General features: G+C 42.9%; 1 protein-coding gene across 1 annotated transcript in view; it reads right to left on the bottom strand.

Moving 5' to 3' along the window:
• CFAP58 (cilia and flagella associated protein 58) overlaps window positions 1-22,788 on the bottom strand; it is a 160,971-nt gene extending 138,183 nt beyond the window's left edge. The window contains exons 1-4 of the mRNA XM_061634391.1: window positions 22,712-22,788; window positions 12,628-12,909; window positions 8,002-8,150; window positions 6,088-6,244 (exon numbers count right to left, since the gene is read on the bottom strand). Of these exons, the coding sequence (XP_061490375.1) occupies window positions 6,088-6,244; window positions 8,002-8,150; window positions 12,628-12,909; window positions 22,712-22,720 (597 nt within the window). The 5' untranslated portion in view covers window positions 22,721-22,788. The remainder of the gene's footprint in view (window positions 1-6,087; window positions 6,245-8,001; window positions 8,151-12,627; window positions 12,910-22,711) is intronic.
• Between the last annotated feature and the right edge of the window lie 2,755 nt (window positions 22,789-25,543).

The following is a 25,543-nucleotide window of genomic DNA, read 5'->3' on the forward strand; positions in this document are numbered from 1 at the left end:
GTGGAAGCCCGAGGACTGGTGAGATTTGATAAACGGAATACTTTCAGAATGTTTGTTTGTTCCAGAATTAGCTCATAACATTTTGTCAGTCAGAAAACTGGTGAGTTGTGATTTTTCTGTATTGTTCCACAAAGACAAATGTTATGTAATGAGGGGAGATCAAGTGTGTTTGCAGGGAAGCCTTAATGATTCACAGTTTGTAATAAAGAGCAGTCAAGCAGGGTGTGCTGTGTTAAATGCTGAGGCACAGGTACATCAGGGCTGCGTCCATGAATGGCATCAAAGGCTGAGGCATGCAAACCTTGACACGATTAAGAAAACCCCAATGCATAGTGAAGACATGCGTTTAAGAGATTGTGGACAGTTAATGGATTGTGATTCTTGTCATAAAGCTAAAATGACTATTGCACCAATTAACCGGGAGGCTGAAAGAACCACAACAGCTCCCTACCAGCTAGTTCATGTTGATTTATCAGGGCCAATAAATGCTTCACGTGGAGGTGCGAAATTCTTCATGGTACTGGTGGATGATTTTTCAAGATTTTGTCATGTTTTTTCTGTTAAAGCATAAAAGTGAAGCTGAGCAAAAGCTGAAACTGTTCATTAAGAGAATCGAAACTCAACATGGCACCACAGTGGGGGCGATACACTCCGACCGGGGGGGGGGAATTCACGAGTAAAGCATTGAGTGACTTCCTTGAGAGTAAGGGAATAAAACAGAATTTTACTGCTCCATACAGCCCGTTTTCCAATGGAACTGCAGAGAGAAAAAACAGGGTGCTGCAGGAAGCAATGAGAGCCATGTTAATGGATTGCAGTTTAGGGAATTCTTTCTGGGCAGAAGCAATTCTTTATGCGAATTATATTCACAACAGGGTATTACACAGTGCACTTGGAATGTCTCCTTATGAGAAAATCACTGGCAGAAAACCAAAAATACAACACATTCAAAAATTCGGGGCAAGATGCTGGATCCACATTCCACAGGGAAAAAGGAGGGGCAAGCTTGCGCCCAGAGCACTGCAAGGTTTTGTTTTGGGATTTCAGAATGCATATTTCAGAGTTTGGTGTCCAGAAACACAGCAATTAATTCTGAGCAGAAGCATTAAAGTCTCAGAAAAGCCTTGGGATCAAAGGGAAACAGTTGTTCTTACAGGGTCAGATGACACACAAGCACAATCATTTAAGCCAAATCTAGACATTAAACTGGAGGGCACACATATTCCACTCAGAGATACGTTAAATGAGCTCATTTGTGGGAAACAAAGATCAAAGAAACGTAAGGCTGAGGAAATGGAATCTCCTGCGCAGGCTGTGCCAAGCACAAGCACAGATGGGGGGGCAGAGAGAGCAGAAGCCCTAGTGCCATTAAGACGTTCTACAAGAGTAAACATAGGGAAACCGCCAGAAAGATATACTGTGGGGGTAATTACCAGTCCTGGAATGCATAAACTGGTGGAAATGGATCCTGACACTTTGTATTTGACATGTGTACAGCCAAAGTTTGATTGAATAAAGTTTTAGCTAAATGTGCAGAGATGTTCTGAACTGTACTGAAATGTAAGCTGTATTGCAAGATGTATTGTAGAAATGTATTATTGTAATTGTTGTAATGATTACAGACATGATGGGAAAAAGGGGAGATTGTTGACCATTGAACCACACCGTCACTGAGTGTTTTTCCATCAAGTCTGAAAGTGTGGAAATCTGTAGCTAAGAGAAGTTATGTCTTTGCCCAGTCTGGGAACGGATAGCCAAGGCCGTTGTCATGGCAGCATCAAGATAGACTGGGAGAGTTCTAGCAGCTATCTGTGTTGAGCTGAGTTTTCTCTGTAATGTCTTTGAACTGAGAACTTCTCTCCTAGAGGGGGGGATCTTAAAGCCTTAAGCCATAATGTCTTAATAAAAGACTCTTAACCTGATCTAATGCATCTGAGAAGTTTCTTGAGCAACTTAACTCCAACGTAACGTATGCTGTTTCACGCAACAACGCACACACGTCAACATGTATGAGCATCCCCAGTTCTATTCCTTTGCCATAGGGGTTCTTGTGTCCTTATACTTTCTCAGAAATCCCCTTTCCTTACTTATAAAATACATAGCTCATGAAAGAGGATTTTATTTAAAACCCATGAGCTACATTGTGAAACCACACAGACTATTAAAAAACTGGATGACTCTGGCTAACTAGTAAGCAGGCAACCCCAAATGCACCCTTTTCTGTCTGAAGACACACTTATAAAGTTATAAATATTGTTTCTAACTATTTTTCTTTTAATTAAAACATTAGGTTATGCTATAAAACTTTTCTCCTTTAGATGGCATTCAAGAATCAAACATTGGCAATTCCTACTAATCACAACTTCCTGAAACGCTCCTTGATTCCGGACAATAGGGTAATTAATCATGCATCAGCCAGGTCTTGGCAAAGAACCAGGGGATCCCTGTGACCTGTTTCCATCGCAACAGGTTTTTGCTGTTAGCCTGAATAAAATGCTGATTCTGTTTTCTCTATAAGCATGAATCTCAGGGCCCCACTAGGCCTGAAATTCAATACTTAATTCTTTATGGTTATAAAAAATGTGCCTTCTTAATATCTATGATTATATATGTGTGGATATATAGAATTCCCCATTAAAGCCTTGTGCAGAATACAGGGCATTCAGACATCAGACCGTGTCCAGGAGGGCCCAGAGTGCATGGTCACTTCAACTCACAGGAAACTGGCACCACTGCTAACAAGTGTCCAAACAGCGATCAAGGGCAGTAAATATCTGCTATTTCTTAACCCTGTCTTTAATAAATATTTTGTTAGACCTTATTTAGCTGATGTTTTTAATTCCTTTGCCGGTATGAAATGGACCATTGGTCTCACCTGAATGGTGATTTTCATAGGAGGACTGCCATCAAGCGGGTAACATAGCTCCACCTATCATCCAAAGGCAAGAATGTCTTGAAGTCAAGACTAGGGGTATCAGGCCCCTCCCATTCTCCAGTTCATTCTTGCCTTCGTCCATGAAAGTTGGAGTATATAGCTTAGCGTCTAGATAAGTTTTTGTGTATTTGTGTGACAGGGTATGGAGGTTTTGTGTCTGTATTCCCGTTATTTCCCTTCCCTCTGTCTTTTACTTTAGAGTCTGTGGGACTGACTGTTCTTTGTTTGTCTTTTTGCCTATTTTTTCCCTCAGTCCCTAGCTATTTCTGGGAGACTGCGGCGGTGGTTCTCCCTTCCTCAGGCAGCGGATGCAGCCTTATTCCGGGAGCTTGCGGCTGCAGCTCCCTGCCTAGCCAAACAGCGATTCTGGGAGACCGCGGCTGCGGTTCTCCCTTCCTCAGGCGGTGGCCGCAGATTTAATCCAGGAGCATCCAGCTGCAGCTCTCTGCTTTGCGCCGCCGCTCTTCCTGTACTTTTTCAACTCGCCGCCTATTTTCGCGGCAGCTCCCTTAAGTTTTTTCCTCTCCAGAGCCTGCGGCTGCGGCTCTTTCTACCTTCAGTGTCCCTTTACTAGTTGGGCTGCCCCGCCTCCCCCGGCTCGTTCCGCAGCATTTTAAACCTTGCCGCGACTGCCTTCAGAGCCTGAGGCTGCGGCTCCTTACCCTTTGCAGTTTCTCTTTGCCGTTGCCCCCCCCTCCTCACTTGCTGAGTCTGTCCCAGCGGCTGTAGGGATTTCACTGGCCGTTTTGCCCTTCGGCAGTTATTAACTGGCTCGCCCTCTAAGCCGTGACTGCGCTTCTTAGCCCCACGGCTGCAGAGCGTGTGTTTTTTTTGAGGCCGTTTTTTGAGCTCGCTGGTGCTCCTCTGTGACTGCCATTGCTTCTTCATTGCCCCTAAGCCTTTCTGATTGGCCAATTTTCCTGCTCTTTTCGCGGGCGCCATTTTGTTCCTCCCCCTTTTTTCCCGCCCTTTCTGTTTGGTCCTTTCAATAGTAAAGGATTCTGTTCAAGGCCTTTTCTATCAGTTTCTGTGTGTATGCTGCAGGGTAGAACATCTATAAGCCTGCTATAGGTTCTCCAACACAAACTGCTGACTGAAGCTGACTATTGAAGCTGTTTCGTGTATCCAGCCTATTTGGAACTATACATTCTGCCCCATTTGCGGCCGTGTACCAAAGCTGTTTGAAATTGTACATTCTGCCCCCTCCGTAGCCGTGTACCAAGCCTGTTTGGAACTGTACATTCTGCCCCATCCGTGGCCAAGTACCGAGGCTGTTTGAAATTGTACATTCTGCATATACTAAGGCTGTCTGGAACTGTACATTCTGCCCCATCCGTGGCCGTGTACCAACGCTGTTTGAACTGTACATTCTGCCCCATCCGTGGCTGTGTCCCAAGGCTGTTGATACTGTACATTCTGCCCCATCCGTGGCCGTGTACCAGCACTGTTGAATCTGTACATTCTGCCCCATCCGTGGCCGTGTACTTAGCCATCTGAGCCGGTGCATTCTGCCCCATCCGTGGCCGTGTACTGTGCCTGTTTGGGTCTGTACATTCTGCCCCATCCGTGGCCGTGTACTGAACCCCCTTGAAAATATATGATGGCGGAACAGCCAGCAACAACTCAGGCAACCAAGCCTAAACAATCTAAGGCGGCCAAGCATAAGCACACCAAAGCGGTTGCCAAAACTAAACATCTACCCAGCCACAGCATAACCAAGCAGCCACGCTACATCTCTGTTCCGGTTTCCGAGGAGGCGGGCCAGGAACAGTTAATGAATCTCTTTCATTCTCCGACTGCATCTTCCGAGGAGGACTTTGCTGGGTTTCCTGACCAGCCAGCAGCCAGCCACCCTCCTCCCATATTACCACCTAGAGCTTATTCATCTTCCCAGCCTGCTGAGCCGTCCATAACGTTGCCTCTACAAGCGCAACCATCTACCACACCGGGGCTGCAGCTGTCTCATGAGTTCATATCACAACTACAAGACATGCTATCGTTCTTCACTCAAACACAGTCACAGTCACAAGTCCCCGCCATTCCTCAGCGGAGTGTGGACCACTATGTACGCAATGAGGCAGATCCATCATGCTCTCCAAATCCTTTTGACATTGCCAGGGGCAGGTTTGTTGATGACGTTTCTTGTGGGGAGGATCCAGCATTTGCTATGCAAGCCGAAGGAGACGAATGGAGTGATCAGTCGGAACAAGAGGACGATACAGCTTATCGCCTGTTTGATGCCTCCGATTATCAGCCCCTTGCTCACAGAGTATTGAACACCCTTGGTCTCCAATCTACACAACCTGCAGCTGCCACTCCCGCTATTAAAGGGGCCAGGGTCCTGAAATCCCCCACACCAGCAGAGCACTACCTTCCTGTGCCAGATCCTATTGCTAAGCTGGCCAAGGACGAATGGTCTCACCCATTACAAACACGCTGTTTTAACGCCCTTGCAGACAAGCTTTACTCTTTGGCTCCAGAATTTACAAGCAGATTGGCCGTCCCCGGCATAGACGAGCCGATTTCCAGTCTAGTCTCTAGATCCCTTTTGCCGAATGAAGGAGATTCACATTTAAAGGACGCCACTGAGCGGAGGCTGGACTTTGCCTTACGCAAAAACCATGAGGCCACCACTTTCTCCATGCGAGCCTCTTCATCAGCTTCCATCTTTTCCAGGGCAGCGATGATGTGGTTGAATCCTAGCCCAGGCATAGCTACCTTGTGGTGTCACACCTACCCAAGTCACAACCCCATCAGGGTTTTGCAAGTACAAGTAAGAAATGGTCACAAAACCCAGGTGAGAATGTCCACTTTCCTTGCCAGACGTCTTCCCTTTGTAAGCAAGAAGGGGAAGTAACCAGCAAAGGAAGGAAGCCTGGTTCCCAGCCTGTTTCACTTCCCTGTACCTAAAGAAAAAGGCTTTCTGTGCCTTCCTTTCCCCCTCTCCTCTGTTGTCTTCCCTATGTCTAATCTAGATTATAAATTAATCAGGATATGGACCTGTCTTCTCAGTATTTGTAAATACTTCTCTCACCAAGCTGCCTGAAAAAGGAAGTAAAGGATCAGGTGGCAGTTAACAGAGATAAACTGGAAAGGTTGGGAAGCCTTCTTGACAAATACAAAAATGACAGCAACTAGGGAGTTACACAGACCTGAGCAATGGTTGAGTCTGCCTCAACTTTTGTCTTTTCTGCCTCTTGCTGTTGATCTGACATATTTGTTACATTTTCACGTAACTTCACAACCTCTGACAAAAGCTGGTCTCGCTCCTTTGTTACTTCCTCCTTGAATTTTAGCAATTCTCGCATGCTGGAAGAAAAAAGATCCCAGTTAGCTTTGTTGCAGCCTACTCTCTGTTCTCAACACAAGGTGCTTTGTGGGAAATGACAGTTTAAAGATAACTGCTTTACATGAAATTCCCCATTAGCCCGCAAAACTTGTCAACTAAATTGTATGTCTCCTCTCCTAACAGTTACTAAAAACACTCTATTATGTCATAGAATACAACTACTTAGCAGCATAAATAATAACCCAGTAGTTTTTATTCTCCTGTTCATTTCATGATTGAAGCTTAGTTCCTCCCAATATAATGATCACTTCTCTAAATAATCATGCTCTACCGCATGTTCATTGAACACCCACACCCCTCCTCCTTTCTTATAGTTTCTTCAGGTGAATCCTTTTGGATTAGAGTGTGTAGTTTAGCTAATCTGATGACACAAACGTATTGCATAATATATAAATATCCAGGATCCAAGGGGTGTACAGACAAGGACACAATCTGCCCATGATCTTCATTTCTTCAGACTCTAACACCCTCTACCATCCAAAGGTCTCCTGCTCCCTCAAAAGACTCTGCCCTTTCTTGGTTGCTTGGAACTACCTCCTAGAATACCTGCATGATGTCCTTTCTCTTACTTCCTTCAAATCCTTCTAAACCCGTGTTTAGGGTTTTGTGGCACAACCCCTAGTTCCTATGCCCTGCTGCAATGATAACTGTACATGCACCTGTAACTGAAACAACCACATATTGCTGTGCTGAATTATTGTAAGCTCCTCAGAACAGGGACCTGTACTCTGTGAAGTGCCAGGCTCACTGACTGCATAATAATAAAATAGTATTAATAACAATAGCAGCAGCAGCAGTAGCAGCAGCAGCAACAACAAAAGCTAGTCCCCCTGGGTTCCAACTGGAAATCCACATGGCAGGCAGTGTAATCTTATGCTCCTAGTACGCTGGTAGCTGCTACACCTCAGTTACACCGGTGCTACAGCAGCATACCATAGTCATGATTTTATGCACTCCCAGCAGCAAAGTAAAAAACACAAGATTAACAGTAGAAATAAGAGCTAATATACCAACAGCCACTTCCAGAACAGTCATGGCAACCACTTTGCCACCCACTGATCACACATTGTTGCACACCAACAATGTCCTAACATTGTTCAGGGATAAACATCAACAGTCAGCACAGAGATAGAAAATGCCTCCATGATATAACCTTCCCCAGAACATACACCCTAGACAGAGGTGGCAAACCCTTTGTAGCTTGGCGGCCACATTCACATTTGGCCAATGTTCCAGCGGCTACATGCCAGTGGTATATGTGGTCAAATGTGAGTGGGGATACAGCCCCCCTTGTGGCTATTACCCCTTCCGCACTCATCAAATTGTCTTTCTGATGGCCAGGTAGAGGCAATTAGCATCCACAGAGTGCTGGACTAAGTGGAGGGGTCTAAATCTCTCTGCCCATCCCAGTGCCATGTCTGTTAATTTTTTTTCTTTTTGTCACTGCCAAAATCAGTAGGATCTTGATGTGGCCAGAAAAACATGATAGGGGAAGCCACATCAGGCCTCTAGGCCAGGGATTAGCACCCCTGCCTAGGCCAATATGGTTTTTAAATAAATAAAACTTATCAAATCATTCTGAAGGTGCAAACAGACAGCTTTTCACACATGAACCTAAAATATACATACTGTACAGATTTTGCAACATTTTCATAATCGTTAACAAATGTAGCCTCATTGGATGACGTTACCCCAATCCTCTCCAGATACAGCTCACCTATGCTCTTGACCCAATGATAATCCAGATCCTTGTTCCACTAATTTAGTCAAGTTCACGATTTCCTCTTTAAGAGACATGATGGTTTCCTTTGCTTTCTGCTCCTTCTCATAAGCTGCATCCACCATTTTCCAAGCCTTTTCGATCTCCTATGAATTGTTGAAGAAAATATTTTAATATATTTAATTAAAAATGAACAATAAACCAATTTGTTTTCCTCCAGGTCAATGAATGTTTTTAGCTTTCTTTCATGCTTTGATGTCTGTGTTCTATTCCAGTAGCCAATTCTGTCTGGCAAATACTCTGAGTTAAGCAATCCATATCTAGGAATCCCAGTTGGCCATTGTCCCACATTTTTCATAAATGGTTTTGCCATGAGTGAATACTTTAATGATTATCAAGAAACAGTGACTTTCAGAGCGACAAAACTGATGTGGAACATTTCTATGTTAAGCAAGCTGTTTACTAACATGGGTGATTTTAAGATTTTTTTTCATGTGATTCTTACCTATTCATTCTCAGTGATTAATGTACCCCTCACATAATAAGATAATAAATCTATCTCATATTTTCATACTTCCCTTAATGTATTCTGCTACCATACACAGGCAACAATAACTATACAAAGATTATTGGGCAGACTATTTACACAGCAAAAGACAAACAAGGAAATCACAAGGTGCCACAATACGAATGCTTAACCAAGAGTGAAAAAGCCTTGGGGATAAAAATTAATATATTTTTCTCTAATATCATGTCATAAGTAATCAAATAATGGACCTATTCTCTCATTTTTATATATAGTAAAATCACCACAGGGTTTATTATTATTATTATTATTAATTGCCCACCCTTCACCAATAGGTCCCAGGGCAGGTTATAAAATCTAAAATATAATATTTAAAAAATCAAAACACATTGTAAAAACACATGGTAAACTTTTCACTGTAAATGTGAGATTTACCATTTCCAGAGAATAACAGAAACCTTGCATTTTCTAAGATATTCCCATCTTAAGCTTTATTAAATCCCATGATTTTTTGTCTGCCCTTTTTACTTTGTTTTCAGTGAAAAGTTCCTTCAGTCAAGCTGAGTGTTTTAGAGCCACAAACAAGGTCAGAACCTCATTTGTACTAAGGATCAAGGTTGTTCAACAAAACAGATGAAGGCAAAAATAATATTTTATAGGAATATTCTTTATCCCATGACACTAAAGCACCACAAAATTTGATAGATATCTGTTATTTCTTAACATTTCAGCTCCAAAGCAAGCCATCAAATAGGCTCCTACAGTTCCATGGTATCACTTTTTTTTTTACAATATGGAAACCCAATGTACCACTTTCCCAGTAGTTTCACTAACATCAGTGTCACCTGCCTAAGTAAAAGACTGTCAAATCAGTTAGTTTGAAACTGTAACTTTCCTTGGATGTGGATTCCTAAAAGCATCCCAGTGGCATCACCGGATAATTTTGTAAACAAAGATTGCTTAGCTCAGCTCCATAATGTTCCTGCTCTCATTCACATAGGCAATAGCATCTGTACATTCAAATGAAGGACATTTTAATACCCAAATGGGATTTTGCTTTTATAATTTATTTTGGCTAGAGCACGACTATGCACAATGTTATTAAAGTACCCTGTTGTTTGTTTCATTTTAGATGGAGGAACACAAGGTTGCTTCTTTCTGAATCAGGTAAAAACAAAAAAGTATTAATAGGGTAACCTTTATTTAAAAACAGCCCACAATGACTCACTGAAGATACAAAGCACACAGAATGCAAAATCTGTAAGATAATTCCAACATAAATTGAGCATTAAAATAGTTACAGTAACCCCTTACTTAAATACCTAAATACATTATATTTTTACCAAATTCACACTATGAAACTGGCATGTTATGAATGTAGGTTGAGTGGCTCTGTGCATCTGACATATGGAATAGTCCCTACACATTATTTTAAACTCACTTTGAGCACTTTTCCTGTTACTCTGTAAATGTGGCTTGAGCTGAGAAACAGATATATGCATAAGGTAAAACAATCTCACAACTGCTTTACCACATGTTGAACTATGCATGAGTTCATTCCACCTACATTCTGAAAATGCCAATTTGATTACAAAGACTGACCTCAATTAGAACATTTCTAGAGAAGAGTTACAGAATTAACTAAAATATTTCAATAGGGATTTGTAGATTCATTTAATTCTTATTCAAATTCATTTATATCCCACCTCACAGACCCAAACCATGACAGTCAAGGAATCTTGAAATTAATTTTTTTCAGATACTGAAAATGAAAATGAATAAGGTTTAAGAACTCTATAGAATGAAACTGTATATGAACAGCATGGACAATAGCAGTACAAATTACATTCTGCAATCCCATGAACCTTGTAGGTGAGCAGGGGCAAACTAAAAGTATAGTAGACATACAGCCTGTTCCACAGCTCAGGGATATACAATGTGAAATCATGGACATTGTATGTGTGTGTTCTCACATGCGTAAACCGGAGTATAAAAAGATGACAGTTGAGTTTTCACTAATTTAATGAAAGGCTGTTTCAACATTCTGTTCTTCTGAAGTCATTTAGCTATTCTTGCAACATATATTTGAAATAGCATTTTTTTTCCAGAGCAACTAGTTAGTGAAATAAAGCAAAATGACTGCCTTTGTCAAATAATTATTTTCCATCTGAAATACAGCACAGGATTTTGAGATGAAGAATCTCTATAGCATCAAGACTTTCCCAAAAGGAATAGCTAAACTGCTCCAAAAACAATGTCATAGTAATACTTACTGGATTTAAAGTTTTAACTGACACCGTGAAACAGGTAGATAAAATGGGAAATCTCTTTATGTAAGAATAGACACTTCCTATCGCACACTGTCTTTACAGTAGACAACAGTCAGACATGTATCTGACATCGCAATCTTAAGCAGGACTCAAGCATGGGAGGAAGGGGGACTTTTCTCAGTCTTGGGAAGTCTGGCTTAGGCTACAAGTCCATTACCATGTGGAAAAGTATTGAGAGTGAATTGTGCTTGATGTTTATGCAGAGTTATTTCCCTCTCACCATCTATATGAGGTGTCCAGATCCTGGAAGGTCTTGTGGGATTTCCAAAAGCCAATCAGAAGGGGCCCTGCTGTATATCCCATCTGAGGTATGGAGTTTAAAACAAAGAGAAGTAAAAGAAGAAGAAAACACCAATCAAACCTCCAATCTTACAAAATAGACAAGGTCTTTCCTGTCAGTTTTTCAAATCAAAGGGATTGCTAGGAGAAAGGAACCATGCTGCACATTGTATTGACAATTTGATTTCAAAATCAGAAAGCAAACAGTTGTGCCACTGCTGAGGATTTAGAGATCTCCAAGCCTCTAGTTAAGCCAAAGAAGCCTTTGGCAAAACAGCCATCATGTGCAGAAGTCACAGTGGATAAGGAGTGGACCTGAGTCACAGGTTCCATCATCAGCATAGAAATGTGTACCCACTGTGGAGGATTCCAGTGTCTTTTACCAGACTGCATATCTTTCAATGGCAAGGACATCAAAAGTGAGGATGTTTCATTTTTCCACCACTCAAATATCTATGTATTATGGCTGGGACAATGTAATTTCCCCACCAACTAGTATTTCAAGCTGTGGAAGAAACAGACACCCACCCACACTTCCAATATGCCTAGAATTTTTAGGACCTAACAGTTTGTACCTTTAATAAATGTTGCTTCCACCAATTACAGTTATTTAACAGATCACTCACTGTTTTTCAAACAATGCATTCTGATTCACAACAACACATACTGGAAGAGGCTCCACTGGTAGGAAAAGGGTGACAACAAAGGAGCTGCAACTGCTTGGATCACAAGGTTAAAAGCACCACTGTTAGGTGCTGATCAGCCTCAAAGGTTTCAAAGTGATGAGCAAATGATGTCACCCTATTGACAAACTTGGAATGCTTTTAAGAATGTACATCTATAAAAACCTTGACAGCAGTAACTTTTTTTTCTACTCCCAACAAATCATGAGCCTGGGTACAAACATAACACTAATCCAGTGTGGCAGTGGCAAGAGCAGGGGAGGAGCAAAGCACCTGCAATTTCAGCACTATGCATCAGCACACTGCAACTTTATCTCTAAACCATACTTTACTTTAACTATGGTTTCAAGTTACATGAGAATGAAGCCATTGTAACTGAATGCTGCCGGGGAAGGAACTGGCAATCCCACCCCATATATACGGTCTGTCTTGTAAACGTCGCAAGACGTCACCCTAAGCGTTGAAAACGACTCACACTGTAAGTGCAGGGACACCTTTACCTTTTTTTAAATGAATGCTAATATTGTTTAAATATGTATTATTAAATATTTAGTATAGGTAGCATGAGTTTTTCTGTTTAATCTTATCTTCACAATGGGGCCTTCCCTGTCCACCAAGGACAATTAACTGAATTACCAGATGAGCTGAGATCAATAGATGATGTCCACTTCCATTACAAACTCACTCTGTTACATCACACCAGATTGCTAGACTAAGTATCAAGAAAATGCTGACATTTTACTCCATTTATTAGAATGTCCTCAGTTATGTATTTGCTTATGAAGTCATGGTTTGCTTCATTTACCCTTTTTAGTGATGCTATTGTTGTCTGATCATCCTGAGAGAGTTTCAAAGCAGTAGCCACTTTAGCTGAATTCACTACAATTTCTGCATTCAGTTCCCTGCATTTTGCCATGAGACGCTTTTCATTCTCGTATGACTTTTTCAGCACTGCATGGAGTTTCTCATATTCCACACGAAATTTCTCCAGGCTTTGATCTCCTGTAAGCTCACTGATGACTTCTTGGAAGTCTTTTTCCAAGGCTTCAAATACATTTTCTTCTATTGCAGGCTTGTCAAATTTTTCCTGGATGAAAGAAAAGGGAGAATCTATCAGACAGTCACCAAAAGCATCTTGATAAAGATAATGACATATAACAAGATTTTGGTATAATAGCTCTAAGGTAACTCCTTTTGATTAAAACATCTGTGATTATGGCAACTCTGTCTGTACCATAACAGCTGGTATAGCACAGTGGGGAGGAGAGCCTGGCTGGGAGTCCAGAGTCTGTGAGTTCAAATCCCCACTCGTGTCTCCTGGGTGTAAACGGCTAGCTAGCTGTGGTGTCCACAGGTGCCACACTGGAAACTCCATCCCTGAGGGAACCCAAGAAGAGTCTAATGAAGACACAGTGGCCACTGAATGCTGACTGACTTGAGAGGAAAAAATGCTGTCAGAGGACAATGGAATTTTTAAGTGCTCCCAGGGACAGAAGTGAGAGCAGCCCAAGACATCAATGGGAAGTCCAAGATTTTAATCTAGCTGGGACGGGGCATAAGTGTGTCTGTCCACTCCACCTCACCAAAAAAAAATATTTGAGGGGGAAACCCCAGAATAGCTCAATAAGCCTGAGCATGCTCAGTGGTCACAAAATGCTGACTGTGCAGGGGAGAGGGAATGTCAGGTGGAGAAATCCACAGTACAATATTTTGTTACAGGGCCCCACTTGTTTCAACTAGTATCTTTATAGATACAGAAGCCAATATATCATTCACTAATAGGCAAAAAAGGACCCTTCGTGGCACAGAGAGGTAAGCGGCGGTAATGCAGCCAAAGCTCTGCTCACGGCCGGAGTTCAATTCCAACGGAAGGAGGAAGTCGAATCTCCGGTAAAAGAGGTCGAGGTCCACTCAGCCTTCCATCCATCCATGGTCGGTAAAATGAGTACACGGCATATGCTGGGGAGTAAAGAAAGGCTGGGGAAGGAACTGGCAATCCCACCCCATATACGGTCTGCCTAGTAAACGTCGCAAGACATCACCTTAAGAGTCGGAAACAACTCGCACTATAAGTGCAAGAACACCTTTACCTTTTTAATAGGCAAAAAAACTTGCGGTTTAAGAACGTACCTATAGCCCACAGATATTTCTATCAAACTTGAAAAAGCAGGGAAATTGGACGGCTAAAGTGAATGTGCCAGGGGAGCAGGAGACCTGAACTCCTCTCTGAGAAATTGTACTGCCCTACCAATTTGTCAAAATGCAAACACAATTTGGGTTGATCTTCCACAGTCCAATCTACTTGCTGTGTAGCTTGGTAGAATTTTATAACATGTGCCTCTGAGCATATGGTAACTGGTGGCAACACCTGCCATCTCCAGAGATGGAGAATTATATTTTTGTATGTTTGTTGGTGTACTTCTTACTTTGTTCTTTGCTTCTTTCCTGTGTTACTAATGTTTTTACAGAGCATCTAACCTAGAAAATTATATTTATCTCATTATTCATCCTAGAAATCTGTGTCAAATTTATTTTTATTACTTTCAAAGTCTTTTTATTGGTCAATGTCATATGATGGTGAAGACAGCCTTTTGTGTTTCAAATTGGAGGCTATGCTCTATTTCTATTTTGGGTGCATTAACAATTTAATTAGAAACTGCAGTTAGATGTAAAATCAGACTGAGTACAATATGCTGCTACTATAGCAATAACTCTAGCTGTTGGAAAAAGGAGGATGCATGTTTTCAGCCTGCTATGTTTAAACCATTTCATTTAAGGCAAGGTGGACACAGTCAATTAAAAACATAGAGCACACCTAGAATTTTGCTAGAATATATTTCATCTCCCATTGTTTTATTTTGTGCAAACTGAGACACTCCTGATGTCCGCTGGTAACTGTTCCGCAGAATTGTTTAGTGTTTAGTGTAAATTTTGCAAAGTTTTGCTGTACTTCACATATTCACAGAAATAGAAACAAAAGAACATGATTTTCTATAGGAAACTTCACTAAAATTGCAAAGTAAATCAGACACATTTAAAGTGACCATCTGAACTATATCAACTGTTTTGTTGCTTCCTCCCTGCTAAAACAAGGTCAGCACAGCACATGTCTTCTTTCTGTTATTTGGGCTGATTGCAGGTGTTGCCACCACTCACCATATGCTCAGAGGGACATGTTACCAAATTCTTCCAAGCTACACAGCAAGTATATTGGACTGTGAAAGACCAACCCAAATTATGTTTGCATGTTGACAAATTTGTAGGGGAATACAACATCTCAAAGAGGAGGTCAGGTCTCCTGCTCCCCTGGTGCATTCACTATAGCTGCCCAATTTCCCTGCTTTTTCAAGTTTGATAGAAATATCTGTGGGCTATAGGTACATTCTTAAACCGCAAGGTTTTTTTTACCTATTAGTGAATTTCTCTCCTTTTTAATCCGGGAGGTAAGAAATGGAATCCTGTGCAAGTTTGCTGAGAATGGATTGATCATTTGCATGCTTATTGAGTTCAGTGGGATTTACTCCCCTGCAATCATGCTTAGGATAGGTGAAACTGACCACAGGGGATGGGGAGGGGAGAAAGGGCAGAGAGGAGAAGGGGGTGGGAGCAGGCAGGAGGGGGAGGGGAGGGGAGGGGGAGGACAGGTTTGATCATTGGCATGTTTATTGAGTTCAGTGGGATTTACTCCCATGCAATCATGCTTAGGATAGGTAAAACTGACAGGGGGAGGGAGGGAGGGCTGGAGTGGGCAGGGGAGGAGGAAGAAGGCGGGGAGGAGGGAGAGGAGAGGGGAAGGAGGGGAAAGGCAGGTCTGATCACTTGCATGCTTGTTGAGTTCAATGGGATTTACTCCTATGCAATCACGGTTAAGATAGGTAAAACTGACCATGGGGGAAGAGGAGGAAGGGGAAGGGGAAGGATCGGATTGGAGGGGGGCAAAGGAAGGGGAAGTGGAAGGCAGGTTTGATCATTTGCATGCTTATAGAGTTCAATGGTATTTACTCTTGTGCAATCATGCTTAAGATAGGTAAAACTGAATGTGGGGAGAAGGAAGGTGAAGGGGGAGGAGGAAGGGGAGAGGCAGGAGGGGAAGGGGGAAGAGGGGATTGGAAGGGGATGGGGATGGGGAGGGAGGAGCAAAGAAAGGGGGAGGGAAGGGGCAAGAGGGAGGGATATGAGGGAGGAGAAGGGAGGGTGGGTTTGATCATTTGTATACTTTCTGAGTTCAATGGGATTTATTTATTATTATTTATTTATTTATTCAATTTGTATCCCGCCCTTCCTCCCAGCAGGAGCCCAGGGTGACAAACAAAGCACTAAAACACTTTAAAACATCATAAAAACAGATCTTAAAATACATTAAAACAAAACAGCATTAAAAAATTTTTAAAAAAAAAACTTTAAAAAAGGGTTAAAAACATTATTAAAAAACATATTAAACAATTCTGACACAGATGCAGACTGTGATAGGTCTCAACTTAAAAGGCTTGTTGAAAGAGGAAAGTCTTCAAAAGGCGCCTTAAAGATAGCAGAGATGGTGCCTGCCTAATATTTAAAGGGAGGAAATTCCACAGGGTAGGTGCAGCCACACTAAAAGTCTGTTTCCTATATTGTGCAGAACGAACCTCCTGATAAGATGATATCTGCAGGAGGCCCTCACCTGCACAGCGCAGTGACCGACTGGGTATATAAGGGGTAAGACAGTATTTCAGGTATCCTGGGCCCGAGCTGTATAGGGCTTTGTATGCCAAAACTAGAACCTTGAACTTAGCCCGGTAGCAAATGGGCACCCAGTGCAATTTTCAGCAGCAGGGTGACATGTTGGTGATACCCTGCTCCAGTGAGCAATCTCGCTGCTGCATTTTGCACCAGCTGCAGCTTCCGAACCAATCTCAAGGGCAGCCCCACATAGAGCGCATTACAGTAATCCAGCCTAGAGGTTACCAGTGTGTGGACAACAGTGGTCAGGCTATCCCGGTCCATAAACGGCTGCAGCTGTCTCACCAGCCGAAGCTGGTAAAAGGCACTCCTAGCCACTGAGGTCACCTGGGCCTCTAGCGACAAAGATGGATCCAGGATTTCTGTGCAATCATGTTTGAAAATGGAAATGGACTGCCTTCAAGTTGATCCCGACTTATGGCGACCCTATGAATAGGGTTTTCATGGTAAATGGTATTCAGAGATGGTTTACCATTGCCTTCCTCTGAGGCTGAGAGGCAGTGATTGGCCCAAGGTCACCCAGTGAGCTTCATGGCTGTGTGGGGATTCAAACCCTGCTCTCCCAGGTCATAGTCCAACACTGACCATGAGGAGGGGCAGGGAGGGGAGGAGGAAGGGAAGAGATTGGGTGGGTGGGTGGGCACTGGGCAGAGGGGAAGCCCCTTTCCTTTCCAAAAGGAAAACATTGTGAAGAGTATCATTGCTTTTCAGCGTTTTCCCCACCTTTTTATTCTACAGCAGGCACATTTTAACCAAAGCTGTCTCTGGCCACATCCACACCAGGCCTTTAGTTCACTCTGGAAAGTCATGGCTTCTCTCAAAGAATCCTGGGAAGTGTAGTTAGTGAATGGTGCTGAGAGTTGCTAGGAGATGTCCTGTTCCCCTCACAGACCTTCAATAAGAATTGCTGACTGTTAAACCAGTCTGGCCATTGGAGCTCTGTCAATGGAATAGGAGTCTCCTCTCAGCAGCCTTCACAAGCTACGCTTCCCAGGTTCCTTTGGGGGAAGGCATGCTGTCTCAAGTGAAATCAAAGTCTAGTGTGGGTGTGGCCTCAATTAGGCAAGCAAAGCAGCTGTGAGTCTGGCTTTTAGAACACTGACAGTTGGTTCTTACTGAGCATGCCCAACACTATGATTCAGTTCAATGCAAAATTTCTTAAATTAATTAAAAATCAGCCAGGCATTTTTTAAACTTTTAAACTGCAAAAGATGAAGGTCAGAGTATGGGGCAAGGTCAGTAATAGGATTACAGATACTCTGTGAACATGGCTGATTTTAATGAATTTCAACAGATTATGAGTAGCCATACACGTGCACCCTGGACTTCAGGAAAGCTGATTTTAATAAACTCAGAACAATTGTAAGTACGGTTCCACGGCAAGCCACCCTAATGAGAAAAGGAATCCAAGATGGGTGGGAGTTTCTAAAAAAGGAAATTCTAAAAGCGCAATGGCAAACAATTCCAACAAGGAAGAAAGGGGGAAACAACAGAAGCCAATGTGGCTTCACACAAAGCTTAGAGATGACCTGAAAACAAAAAAGGACACATACAGGAAGTGGAAAGAAGGCCAGGCCACAAAGGAAGAGTACAGACAGGTATCACGGAATTGCCGGGATGGTGTCAGGAAGGCTAAAGCTGAGAATGAGCTGAGGCTAGTAAGGGATGCTAAAAGCAACAAAAAAGCTTTCTTCAGGTATGTCCATAGTAAAAGACAGAGAAAACAAATGGTGGCACAGCTACTCAATGGGGATGGCAAAATGATAACAGATGACAAAGAAAAGGTAGAAGTGCTCAATTCCTACTTTGGCTCAGTCCTCCCAAAAAAGGGTCTATGACCCTCCTGGGAAACATGAAGTAGAAGGGGCAGGATTGGAGCTTGAGATTGATAGACAAATGGTCAAGGAATACCTAATCACTTTGAATGAGGTCAAATCTCCAGGGCCCGATAAACTGCAACCTAGAGTATTGAAGGAACTGGCTGAAGAACTCTCAGAACCGCTCTCTATTATCTTTGCAAAATCATGGAGGATGGTGAAGTGCCGGATGACTGGAGAAGAGCTAATGTTGTCCCTATCTTCAAAAAGGGCAAAAAGGAGGAACCGGGGAACTACAGACCAGTCAGCCTAACATCAATCCCTGGAGCAGATTATAAAGCAGTCAATCTGTAAGCACCTTGAAAGCAATGCAGTGATTACTAGGAGCCAACATGGATTTATGAAAAATCCTGCCAAACTAATCTCATTTTTTGATCGGGTAACCTCCCTTCTAGACTGTGGGAATACTGTGGACATAATATATCTTGACTTCAGCAAAGCTTTTGACAAAGTGCCCCATGATATTCTGGTTAGCAAGCTAGCTATATGTGGGCTGGATGAAACAACTATCAGATGGATCCACAGTTGGCTCCAGAATCGTACTCAAAGAGTGCTTATCAATGGTTCCTTCTCAAACTGGGCAGAAGTAATGGGTGGGGTACCACAGGGCTCAGTCCTGGGCCCAGTGCTCTTTAACATTTTTATTAACGACTTGGATGAGGAGGTACAAAGCATGCTTATCAAATTTGCAGATGATACAAAATTGGGGGGCATAGCTAATACCGTGGAAGACAGAAACAAAATTCAAAGGGACCTTGATAGGCTGGAGCATTGGGCTGAAAACAACAGAATGAAATTCAAGAGGGATAAATGCAAAGTTCTACACCTAGGAAAAAGAAACCAAATGCACTGTTATAAGATTGGGGATACTTGGCTCAGCAGTACGACATGTGAGAAGGATCTTGGAATTGTTGTTGATCACAAGCTGAATATGAGCCAACAGTGTGATGTGGCTGCAAAAAAGGCAAATGCTATATTAGGCTACATTAACAGAAGTATAGTTTCCAAACTGCGTGAAGTACTAGTTCCCTCTATTCAGCATTGGTTAGGTCTCATCTTGAATACTGCGTCCAGTTCTGGTCTCCGCACTTCAGGATGGATGCAGACAAACTGGAACAGGTTCAGAGGAGCACAACAAAGATGATCAGGGGACTGGAAAAAAAGTCCTATGAGGAGAGACTGAAAGAACTGGGCATGTTTAGCCTGGAGAAGAGAACACTGAGGGGAGATATGATAGCACTCTTCAAGTACTTGAAAGGTTGTCACATAGAGGAGGGCCGGGATCTGTTCTCGATCGTCCCAGAGTGCAGGACACGGAATAATGGGCTCAAGTTGCAGGAAGTCAGATTTCGACTGGACATCAGGAAAAACTTCCTGTTAGAGCCATATGACAATGGAACCAATTACCTAGAGAGGTAATGGGTTCTCCGACACTGGAGGGCTTCAAGAGGCAGCTGGACAGCCATCTGTCGGGAATGCTTTGATTTGGATTCCTGCATTGTGCAGGGGGTTGGACTTGATGGCCTTATAGGCCCCTTCCAACTCTACTATTCTATGATTCTATGAGAACTCTGACAGAAAAAAGTCCAACAGGGCTCTGGGATTCCCCCCCCCTTTTTTTTACACTTTGAACTCTATTCTCTCTGACTGTATCGGCATGACCATTTAGAGGGTTGTTAAGCAAGAGCTTCTGAGTTCAGGACTATAAGTTGGGTAATGTTTTGTTTTGAAGTGAGCTTATGGGAAACATCAGAATGGCAATGGGGGGGTATTTTCAATTTAACACTGCGGAATGTGAAAAACCCACACTGGCTATAGTATACAGCCACTCTTGTGGCTGCATAACTATTGTATCAGCATACCACCATGGAGCTTATAAAAAGGTAAAGGTAAAGGTGTCCCCGCACTTGTAGTGCGAGTAATTTCCGACTCTTAGGGTGACGTCTTGCGACGTTTACTAGGCAGACCATATATATGGGGTGGGATTGCCAGTTCCTTCCCCAGCCTTTCTTTACCCCCCAGCATATGCCAGGTACTCATTTTACCGACCACGGATGGATGGAAGGCTGAGTGGACCTCGACCCCTTTTACTGGAGATTCGACTTCCTCCTTCCGTTGGAATCGAAGTCCAGCCATGAGCAGAGCTTTCGGCTGCGTTGCCGCCGCTTACCACTCTGCGCCACGGAGGGTCTTCATGGAGCTTATAACCCACAGTATTACACCTCACCATAAAACTATTTCCATTCACAATGCTTAAAATGTGCTGGTATTCTCTACTCATGATAAATTACTTGCTGACAGAAAAATATGTGTGAAATCAAATGGAAGTAAAGATGTTTTGTGAGCTAAGGAGAGCAGTGAGGCTGCCTCTGTTTTATTCTCCCTGTCGGAGTTCATGCCAAACTCGTTTATTCAGCCCATAAACCTTGGTTTATTATCCCTAGGTTTGCCCTGAGTATCAAGAAACACAGGCTGAGAACATTTCAATTATTAAAGAACAAAGCTAAGGGGGAAAGCAACAGCTAGATGAAATGATGGAAGGAATGTTAGTGACATGGTGCAAAGGACAACTGAAGTAGAAGACACACAAACAATGAACTCTCCTAAAGAAATTCCTGCAAAAACAAGAGACTGCATACCGGAGACCTGAAAGGCAAGGGGAGACAGGAGAAAAAGAAGAATTTCGAGATGAAAAAGTGGGGGTGTAGAAGAATTAAATAATGGACGTGAGGGGGAGATGTAAGTGGGTTATTTTTTATTTCTAGTTTTTCTAACCCACCCTTCACCTACTGATTCCATGGTGGAAATATAGCAGTACAACAAATCAATAAAACAATAGCCATATATGCATGATAGTGGAACATCATAAAGCATCTTTTAAAACATAAGATGAACCACCCCATCTCAAAGGCCTAGGTCCCAAGGAAAGATATGAGAAGCGGAGGGGAGAAGGCTTAGGGAGTTTATAAGGAAGGGGAGAGAAAACAGGAAGGTCTAGGAGATTACAAACAAGAGACAGAAGACAGATTCCCCCCCCCCAAAAAAAACCTCCAGCAAAAATGGGATTGAGGGATAGCACAGTGATAGATGCTTGTTGGTGGAATGCTTTTCCAGTCTTCAACAAGACACATATATTCTAGTCTTCAACAAGACACATCAATCCACATATTGATTTCTTACTGAACTAGAAATTTATAGGATCAGCAAAGTTTCCAGAGTACAAAAGAGAGACTCTAGTAAGCAGTTGGTGCCTCTGACTTTCCTCTCTCCATTTCCAGTTCATTAGAGCTACAATATCTGTGGGGGTTACTATTGTCTGCTCAAGCCCTTAGTGAGAATGGCTGATGGGAAAGCAATGGGAAAGCTTGAAAGAAGCTTTGCCAATACACAGAAAGAAGGCATTGTGTGAAAGGAAAGAGGAATTGAGATGACAGGTGCTTATTAGAAGGATGGGAGGAAGAATAGAAAAGGGAAAGGAAAGTGATGGCAAAGAGGCAAGAGAGGATGAATGGAATACACATGCGGGAGAACAGAATTAACGAGAGTCTGGGACAGGAAGGGAATGGGGTAAAAAGGATTAGGAAAATTCATGGTCAGGAATTCTAGGATACAACAATAAGTAAGGAAGAACTGGGTAAGAGGTAAGGCATGGAAAAGGCTGGAGGAAGCAGCATTGCTAGGGTCCTGCTTAAATTACAAGTGAAGGTACTTTATTCTGGATCAATTCAACCAGAATAAAGTACCAGTGGGCTCTGTTGCTAACACAGATTATAATCCCTCGTCACCTTTTCCTAATTCTTAAACCATCCTATTTCTGCATATAAACCGAATATCGTTAGGTAGCAGTAACTTTTGAGGGTGCACCCTTGAGTGTTGGGGACTGAATGTGTGGCAAAGACACTCAAGAGGATGAGACGAGGATTCTGCCACCCATGTATTTAGAGAATGTGGGGAGAAAAAATAAAGTTAGCATACATACAAATTTTGATGTAAAGGAAAGGGGGGCTCGAGCTATGACGTTATTGGCGTTTGACAAATTGAAGATATTCTGCCTTTTCTCCAGGGGACGGGGCAGCAGAAGGCAAAACTGGAAATACCTAAGGGGGCGCACATTAATCCTTGTTTTCTTTTGGGGACGCCCTCCCAGGGAGGACAGACCCATCCTAAGATGGGGCAAAAACACCACATATTGTTAAGAAGAGGAAATAGACAAGAGGGAAACCCCTACAGAGATGAGGAAGATGATACAGGGAAAGAAATGGGAGAAGGTTGCATTGTAGGGAGGGGTCTCACCTCAGCCATTTTTACAGCAGGGAGAGGGGCACACAGTCCCCGAGGTATGAGGGGAACGGAGACCCAGCGTAGAGGCAAGGCGGGGCGGGAGAGCCTTTTTTCCTTTCTCGGTCTCTGTGGCTGTGTACGTGGGCCGCGGCTCTCGTCTCCTAGCAACCGTTCCCCCTCCCTCCCCGCATTCTGCCAGGAGATGGCTGAGTGGATGCTTTCGCCGAGGTTGTAGGGAAGGGTGGAGCAACAAACAAGGGGAGGGGTCGCCGGAGGTATGGAGGGGGCCTTTCCGAAAGTTGTGATAGAGGTGGCCAGTTGAGCTCACGGACAGAGGAAGATGCCTTCTACTGAATCAGATACCTGGTGCATCGCATCTAGCTCAATATGGTGTACCATACTGACTGGCAGTGGCTGTCGAGAGGGGTCTTTCTCAGCCATAACAGGAGAAGCCGGGGATCGAACTTGGGACCTTCTGCATACAACATAGCAAGTGCTCTGTTGAGGGATGGCCCCTCCTTGCCTGTACACACCCCTTGGTTTCTCTCTCATCCCTAGTCAATCCTTCGCTATTAAATCCTTAATAATATCTCAAATGCTATTATGCTGCCTTTCAGTTTTAAGCCCTCCCAAGGCAGTTCGCATACGTAATAAAAACTAAAACGCCATAGTGTCATACAGCCAAAACAGCACTCTAAAAACGCATCCAAGCACAACACATTCATATGAAAGCGAATTTAAAACAAGAGGAAAATAGTTTAAAAATCAGTGGCAACATGAAAGATGAAATAAAGCATCAGTATAAAGCATAAAATTCAGCCCAACATGTCAATTAAAAGCAGAAAGGAGAGAGGAAGCATCTTACCACAGATCCTGTGTCCTGTGAAGCTTGAAGTAATGTGAACTTTTGCGATGTTTGGTAAGAGGTAGCGGTTTCACACATGCAGCCATTAGCTTATGACCCCACATTGGTGAACACAGCAAAGTGCATGTAACACAACGAGCAGTTTTATACTGTGGGCATTTCTAGTCTAACTATTTTCCAGTGGGATTCAATCACATATTGGCAAATTCAAGTTGCTCAGTTCAAGTTAACAGGGAGGATTTGTGCAACAAACCCACTTCTCCAAACAATCAGACTTCTTGCAATACGGAAAATAATGGGGAAATGCACTGGAAAGTGTGGCATAATGCTTGTATGACAACTAAGTCACAGCAACTCCACAAAGCGCTTTTGGGCTGGATAGACTAATAATCTGACTCAGCAGAAAGCAGGTTCATTTGGGGAAGGGCTGTAGTTCAGTGGCAGAGCATCTGCCTTGCATGCAGAAGGTCCCAGGTTCCATCCTCAGCATGCCCAGGTCGGGCTGCGAGAGACTTCCTATCTGAAACTTTGGAGAGCCACTGTCAGTCAGTGTAAACAACACTGAGGTAAATGGACCAATGGATTTGACTCAGTATAAGTTAGCTTCCTATGTTCCTATGACACAACATCATCTAACCTCCCTGCAATCAAATCAGAATGAATGTTCAATAAACTAGTTGTTTAGAATCAACCCAAATTAGACTATTAGTCCATCATGGCTAGATTTTAATTCCAACTGGTAGCAATGGGGACATTCTGGCATAGTTGGAATACTCATATTCCCACTATGAGAATCTCTGGCTGGGACACAACTTTCAATTTCATATAGCTAGATGTTCTCTTGCAGTATGCTTTGGTAAGAAACCAAGTGTCTTTTAATATATTGTCAAAAGTTCAAAATTAACCAAGCATGTGAAATGGCAGGCTATAAATACTACAATACCTAAAGTTTGTGTTTATTTACATGCATATGCACAGTAATGTTGTGGCAAATTCAGAAGTGCAGGGTCCCTTCATGATAGTCATGCCACACACCCCTCACAGCCACACACCCTTTTCCACTTTCCCTCGACTCCCTTGCTCTCTCTGTCATCTCACGAGCCAATCAGCATGAAAGGAGAAGGCTGTGTGTCAGCTATTGAGAGGAGTCTTCTGAGTGGCTGGCTCACCTCCTTTCCTTCTAATTTGCTCCAACCAGCATGAAAGAACAAGGACACTTCTCAGTGGCTAACACTCTCCCTTTTCATGCTGATTGGCTTTGGCTCATACATAGGGAACTGGCTGGGACCCTGCTCCCAAAAAAGTAACCAACCTACATCCCCCCCCATGTCCCTGGACAACTGCACCCCTGCATATGCACTAAAGGTAAGATGCATCCACCACTGTAGCCCTATTCAGGCATTAGCTTACCACAACAAATTTAAGGTTCTAAATTTTGTGAGGAGCCTTCATGAGTTCAGAAGTCTCCACACTTCTGAAAAGCATCCTTCAACTCCTGGAGGGTTGTAAAGATGAGTAATGTGACATACTAGAAGGTGCAGGATTTGCCAGCATGCCCTCACTCTCAGGGCAAAGTAAATGCCCAAATGAAGCTCCTGACATTTAATTCCTAGAGAGACTTGGGAGAAAGGGCTGAAAGCTGCAGAAAAACAATTCTAGTCCATGTGTATGGTTGCTAATTTTAAAAAAACCTCCCCTATAACAAAGAAGATCAGTGATTTACCAAGGACAGATAGAGAAAATCAGGATTATCTCTCATAAATAGAACAAAACAGAGTGTATGGATGGATGCAACATGAGCAAAAAAATATGACTAAACTAGTTCACATTAGCAGCAGAGTTCTTGGGGGGAATTCTTAGTGCTTAATTCTGAAAAAAGATGACCCAAGAATCAGCTCTACCTGAAAATTGTGCCCTCTCACCTAAAAAATCTTCTCCATTGTTTGATTACAGTTGTCCTGTTCAGGGCTGGCCCTACC

The sequence above is a fragment of the Rhineura floridana genome, chromosome 7 (genome assembly GCF_030035675.1).
Source record: "Rhineura floridana isolate rRhiFlo1 chromosome 7, rRhiFlo1.hap2, whole genome shotgun sequence".
NCBI classification, from domain to species: Eukaryota; Metazoa; Chordata; class Lepidosauria; order Squamata; family Rhineuridae; genus Rhineura; species Rhineura floridana.